This window comes from Phaethon aethereus (genome assembly GCF_964289735.1).
Source record: "Phaethon aethereus genome assembly, chromosome: 1".
Taxonomy (NCBI): Eukaryota; Metazoa; Chordata; class Aves; order Phaethontiformes; family Phaethontidae; genus Phaethon; species Phaethon aethereus.
In genome coordinates, this window is record NC_138575.1 from 162680121 (window position 1) to 162687259 (window position 7139).

The 7139-nt window shown below is 44.5% G+C and overlaps 1 protein-coding gene across 1 annotated transcript; it reads left to right on the top strand.

Annotated features, from left to right (window-relative positions):
• Positions 1 to 403: 403 nt before the first annotated feature.
• Positions 404 to 1352, top strand: OXGR1 (oxoglutarate receptor 1; the record flags this gene model as incomplete). The annotated part of the gene is given in 3 exon segments (XM_082014210.1): positions 404 to 509; positions 512 to 898; positions 901 to 1352. Coding segments are annotated over 3 exon segments (945 nt in total).
• Positions 1353 to 7139: the final 5787 nt, after the last annotated feature.

Below are 7139 nucleotides of genomic sequence, written 5' to 3' on the forward strand. Positions count from 1 at the left end.
TGGCCAGTAGCACAATGTGACTAGTCTGCCCTTCTGCTCCACTTGACCCCTGATGAGAGCAGAAAGTGAACTTTATATACCAGGGCACACATAACTCACACCATGGGGCTGGGAATCCCATACATTACAGCTTCATTGTGCCAGTGCAGACTCTTCCCTGAAAATATGTATTTTAAAATAAAATTGTATCTATCTCCATATAGATATGGTAAAAGGCCTCTAGATCAGGATCAATTCTCATCAAAGCAGCAATGCCTTTCCTTATTCAATAAAGGCACTTTAATAGTGGCACTGTTGGGAAGTTGAAAGGAAAGACTTGGTTATTAGTTGTTTTTAACAGGCTATGAGAAGGTCTTATCTGTCAGTGAACATTTTTCTCTTCCTTAAGCACTAAGGAAAAAACATGAACACAACAAATGACAACGTAGCCAACCCCACCACCTGGCTAGACACTGAAGGTGATTTTCCCAACTGCACTGATGTAGAAGTCGGTCTGAAGACTTATGTACCTCCCTCATCTTCCTGGTGGACTTCCCAGGAAGCATCATTGCAATTTGTGTTTACAGCTTCAAGATGAGGCCTTGGAAGAGCAGCACCATAATCATGCTGAACGTGGCACTCACAGACCTGCTCTACCTCGCCAGCCTTCCCTTCCTGATACGCTACTATGCCAGCGGGGAGCACTGGATCTTTGGTGAATTCATGTGCAAGTTCATCCGCTTCAGCTTCCACTGCAACTTGTACAGCAGCATCCTCTTCCTCACCTGCTTCAGCACCTTCCGCTATGTGGTGATTGTCCACCCTATGAAGTTCTTCCACATCCAGAGGAAGCGGTGGACAGCGGTGGCTTGTGCAGCCATTTGGGTGATCTCACTGGCAGCTGTCAGCCCTGTCAACTTCTTATCTCCTCAAAAGAGGCACAGAACAGATCCTTATTCCTCAACCTTACCAGCTCTGAAAACCTGGGCACAATCAGGTGGTATAACTGGCTGCTGACAATGTTTGCCACCTTCTTGCCCTTGCTGACAGTGACTCTGTGCTACACACTCATAATTTGCACTTTGGCTACTGGGCCTCACACACAGGCTTGCTACAAACGTAAGGCTCGCAGACTCACTGTTGTCCTTTTGGTGGTCTTCTATGTGTGCTTCCTCCCCTTCCATATCTTTCGGGTGGCTCGGGTTGAACTACGGTTGTGTCCAATCAGCTGTCACATGGAGAAGCAAATCCACTTCGCCTATATCATCTCTCGGCCACTGGCTGCACTCAGCACATGTGGCAACCTACTACTTTATGTTGTGATTGGAGGTAACTTCCAGCAGGCCGTGCTCTCTCTTTCAAGGTGTAAGTGAAGCAAATGCGTCCAGCAGCCCAGGAGCAACAATTATGTGACCAAGTCAGAAATCGCATTGAAGTTATGAAGGAATCCCTTGAAGAAAATCCCAGCAAACCCAGGATGGCTTTGGTGCTGTAAGCTCTTGCAAAGGCAGGTGTGTTGATGCATTAGCGAGAACTGTAGCTGGCAGTAGACAACTTGTCAAAAAGCTGTCTTGGGAGCAGGTTTATATATACCTCTCTTAGCAACAAAAGAAACGGGAATGAAAAGAAAAGGTTGTAAGTCACCTCAAAGGTGAAATTTAAAACTACCCAACTAGACTGTTTCCAAAGACATTTGAGAAATGCAGGGTTCTCATGCTCTGGCCTTTGCGGTTGATTACAGAAACATGGAGAGCTTAGTCCGGACATGAGAACAACTTCCATTGATTTCTGTGTTGTCACTGGTGTAGTGCTTTATTACAGACCAAGTGAAATGCAGCAGATATTGTCACGGTTGCTGAAGCCCCTGGATTACATACTTAGAAAGTACCTAGATAAATCAGATGTTTTCAAATTAGACAGACCTGCTGAACTTCAGCACAGGGCTCTGAGGAACTGAATGGTTAAATCTCAGAGCTGGCCTAGGGGAGGATGAGAGGAGTACCAGAGGAGGACGTACATGGTGAATACAAGGAGATATATATATATATACACATGGGGATAGATAGATAGATAGATAGATAGATAGATAGATAGATAGAGTCTATACATATATAGAAAGAATGAAGGAACAAGGAATTAATGGATGATAAGTCTACAGAAGATGAATACAGGTGAGTACCAGCCAGTATGGATCTATCAACTATGTACAATCCCAGATTATTCTGATTTCCTACTACAACAAATTTACAGGCTCATACATGAAGGAAAAGATGATGTCATACAGCTTGACTCCCAAAGAAGTTTTGACACTGTCTGAGATGACACTTGTGTGTGTAAGCTAAGGAAGTGTAAGCTAAGGAAATATAAGCTAAGGAAACAGTCTGGAGGAAACTACTTTTGCTGATTACAGAGCTGCGCTCAGAGTAGAGATATTAGTGATTTACTATCAGAGTAGGGAGAGACACTAAGTGAGGATTTGACCAGTCTGTCCTGGGTTTAGGGATATTTAGTGTTTTCATTAACAAATTGGATGAAGAAATAAAACCTGGTTATTATATTTGCAGCTGACATGAAGCTGAGAGGACAAAATTACCTTGACAAATTGCAACTACAGTTGGAAAATGCACAGGATGCTATTAGACAGTGACAGGTGCAAAGTACTATGTTTAAGTAGAAATAATGAACCGTAAAAATGCAAAAGCCAAAAAAAAATATTCAAGTAGCAGTTCATCACAGAAAGAGCTGTGGTTACTGTGAATCACAGACCGGACAGGAGCCGACAGTTTCAGTCAGCTAACAGCATCTGCTGTGGTAAAAAAGGTAGGTGCCATGCTGGGATGTGTAAATAAGAATATAACGTGTGAGATGTGTGAAGCAGCCCTTACACCCTTTGCACCGTTGTTACCCTCCCAGTGGGAGCACTGTGTCCAGCCTTGGAGGCTGCCCTTCAGGGAAGACACAGATGAGAGGAGCATGGTAAGAGCACTCAGAGAAATGACCAAAGGGGAAGGAACCGAACAGAAAACTAAATGGTCTTAAAACCCCTCAAGGGTGGATATTTATATGAGACCCCACCTGGAGTCCTGCGTCCATCTCTGGAGCTCTCAGCACAGGGAAGACATGGACCTGTTGGAGCGGGTCCAGAGGAAGGACACAAAAATGATCAGAGGGATGGAACACCTCTCCTCTGAGGACAGGCTGAGAGAGTTGGGGTTGTTCAGCCTGGAGAAGAGAAGGCTCCAGGGAGACCTTACTGCAGCTTTCCAGTACTTAAAGGGGGCTTCTAAGAAAGATGGGGACAGACTTTTTAGCAGGGCCTGTTGGAATAGGACAGGGGAAGGTGAGTTATGGTTTTAAACTAAAAAGGGGGTAATTTGGTAACGGTTGCAACAGCCAGCAAGCTGCCAGCAAAGCCTGGACACCGTCCATGGGTTAGCACTGTGCCCTACGGCACACAGGCAGCAATGCACAGGTACCGCACCTACATAGGACAAAAAATGACACCGTAGTGTTTTAACATGCCTTGTGGATATTTCAAATACTTTATTTGGTAAAGGCTCAGCCATCAGATACATCTGTTCGAAGCAGTGCCACAGGCCTTTTGACCTGCTTTCTATCTTAGATTGCCGTCTTGGTTGCCAGTAGACGATGATCATTCATGGTCAAGCTACTTGATTTCACATATGCACGTTTGATTCAAATCTGCAAGTTACACAAATACACAAGACGATCCACATTAAATAAATATTTTCTGACTTAGATTCATAACATCCCGGCTCTCCAACATGGGCAAAAAGTACAAACACACTGCATAAATTCTCTTCCTCTTCCACATAAGTGAAAGCAGAAAATGTGTCTACCACTTACACATACACATCTGAAGGAGTGGATTAAAAATTATCATTTTTCCTCTCTCAGAGCATCTTTAATTCCTGTTCTCAGAAGCTCTTCCTTCTCAAGCCCAAGCCGAGCTTATCACACACGAGCAGAAGCTCTTCAATACAACTACACATACAATATAAAATGGAGCAGCTAAAGGTAAAAAGTATGAAATGGAAGTGTTCAAGGCTTTCCATCTCTGGCAGCAAAAAGAGTGACAGTCCCACAGTTTCAGTGACTTGGAGAGGGGCTATCTTTTTGCCACCTCCCCCTCTCTGTCCTTAACATAGCTGTTGTTTGGTTGCCTTCTTCCTATCTCACCTGTTCATCCACTGCCCCTTTTCATTTAGTTTGGGCTAATCTAGCTGATTTTAAAGTGCTGAAGTAGATTAGGGAATGCTCCTGGGAGCTGTCGTTCACTGGTCAGGCAAGAACCTCCAGGAGAAGGGCAGTCACGTCTTTCATTAGCATGGCTGGGCCTGGAAAAGGAGAAAAGCTCAACTGTAATGCAGACATTTTTAAAGCATTCAAGGACTGCTCAGGTGTTCTGCAGGACTGAGAGATCATTATCTCATCTGAGTCATTCCTTTTACTTAGTGTGAAGGGTGACATCTCGGTAGCTTCTATTCTTAGCAGCTGTTAAGTTTACTGCTGAAACAAGGAGAAGTGCTTCAACTGCAGTAAACAGGAGACACTTTCCAAGCTCTGTATACAGTGTGACAGCACAGCTACATAGATTACTACACTATTGCGGGCTAATTCACAGCATAGTTATGCTCCAGTAACCAGGCTTCTGTCAAAAGTCTCTAGGATGTTTGTCTGCAAAGACAGCCATGTCAACCCAAGTACCTACCAGAAAGCTGCGCTCTGCCTGGGACCACAGAGACACAGAGAGAATAACTTTGCAAGGTAAACCTCTCAGGGGGTTGTCAACTCTGATGATACTAAAGATGAAATTTGGGAATTGCCGACTGCTTTTGTAGACATGTCGAACCTTATTCTTCACAGTGACTCACGTACTGTCAGAGATTGCAGCAGAGCTATTTTCGACCCTTAATTGTCAGGAAAGGCAATCAGAAATTTTTTTCCTTTTCTCCCCAAATCACGTGTCCCCATAAGAAGTGAAAGCAAAAGGCCCTCCTCATACTGAAACCACCCAGAGAGCAAAAATATTGACTGTAATGTTCTGCATAGGAAAAATTTTGCAAAATCTGTCCTAACCTGACTGCATCTAGCTGCGTTTCAAGCAATTCAGTGTCATACTGAACACCTAAGAAGAGAGTGTGAAGCAGACTGCATGTAGCATCAAAATGAACAGCTTGGTAAACAGCTAGTAGAGAGAAAAGCTAAAACAGCTTGAGAACAGTCTACCCTTACAAGGTCTGTGTTGGATATCGATGTGAGACAAGGCTGCAATTTTATCTCCATGTAACGGTACACGCTGTTGGGATGCTGCTGCATTAGTTGTACAGGGTAACTATACAGCGGAGATCTACCACATGAAGCAGAGGGTAGTGCCAGCCTCATCATGGAGTCATTTAGACCTCAGATAGATCTTGTCATTTTGCTGATAAGGCTAAGCGAGCAGAATAAACTTTGAATGACTGTCAATCTGTCAATATTTTGTACTCTGAAAATGCAGGTTGAGTGAACCTAAACTTTAAAGCAGCAAACAACAAACGAACACATTGCTATTCGACTCTTACCGGCCCCAAACTGTATTTGCCTTTCCTTGCCAGCAGAAAAGACATGCAAAGGAAAAGACTTTGTGTGTTTCCTCACAGCTCCCTTAGGTTTTGTGACAGCAGAGGCATTCAACAGTGCCTGCTGATGCCACTTCAGTCTAAAGGCCACACAATTAAGTCTAGGTGAGGGGAAAAAAAGTTTACCCTAAAGAAAGTGTATTTCAAGGTCTGTTTTCTGAATAGAGGGTGGAAAAGAGCAGCACTTTTGACTAGGGTGTCTTGCTGACTTGGTGCCCTTGCCTACCAGGTGCCGTGGTGGAGAGCAGAGCGAGTCAGATACCTCCTAAAGCAGGACAAAAAATACATTCCTGCTTTTAGTCAGAGCTGTACTTGGGCACCCACAAGGAGAAAAAGTAAACTTGGTAAACACTGAGCTAAGTGTCTTTCCAAAAGAAAATTTAAAACTCAAATGATGATTTTTTTAAAATACACAGAGGGAATGTGATTTTTCAGGGCTGCTGCAGGCAAGTATAATGCAGAGTATGTTCAATTCATCATTGCTAAAACCTTAAAGTGCCTTAAAAGACATTTGAATTAAAAAGGTTAAAAGGTATCTTCTAAGATCTCTCCTTGGTTTCTTTGCTCCCCAAAACGGTTGATATCACTGATTTCTAAACCAAAAGAGGGGTGGTTGCCTGGAAGCTATAGTACCGGTGATGGTCTCCACTCTTAGAAGGAAAACAAAGTTCTGAGCTTCTGTTTTTATAAAAAAAGAGAAAGATGCATTTTTCCAAATTACTTTGTGGATTTCCTTTTACTTTGTAAAATAGTGAAAGAAAAGGCAAATAAGAAAGAAACACAACTTTGTGCACAGACAGATAATGCCACACTGAATCCTGATAAAGAAGGGTAGAAGGTATAGTTCCTGGAGACATCTTCCTTCACCTGTTTTCATTAAATACGGCTGTATTTCCAGCACGCTCCCTACTACCCAAGCTAGCAAACCTGATATCAGGTTACTCAGTCCTTCCTTCACCCTTCACCACAACCAACCTGTTGCTCAAGACCCATCAGCTTTTTGGAAAAGGGATTAGGAAATCAATTCTGTCCCTTCTAATGGTTCTGCAAAAATCTTTGTGATTCCCGTTTGCCCCCGCTCAGCACAAACTAGTTGCCTGCATCCCAGGGCACTTTGAAGACAATTCCTGTGCATCTGGAGAATCCCTATTTTGCCTGTGGATCTGTGACAAGGTATTTGGGTATTACTGCATGTATTGGGTGCGTGGCAAGGTTTTGGTAGCAGAGTGAGAACATGTGAGAGCAACAGCCCTGCAGACCCCCAAGTCAGAGCAGAAGGAGGGGCAGGAGGGGCTCCAGGCGCCGGAGCAGAGGTTCCCCGGCAGCCCCTGGGGAAGCCCATGGCGAGGCCGGCTGTGCCCCTGCAGCCATGGAGCTCCACGGGGGAGCAGATCTCCACCTGCAGCCCGGGGAGGGCCCCACGCTGGAGCAGGGGGATGCCCGAAGGACGCTGTGACCCCATGGGAAGCCCACACTGGAGCAGGCTCCTGGCAGGGCCTGTGGCCCCATGGGGAGAGG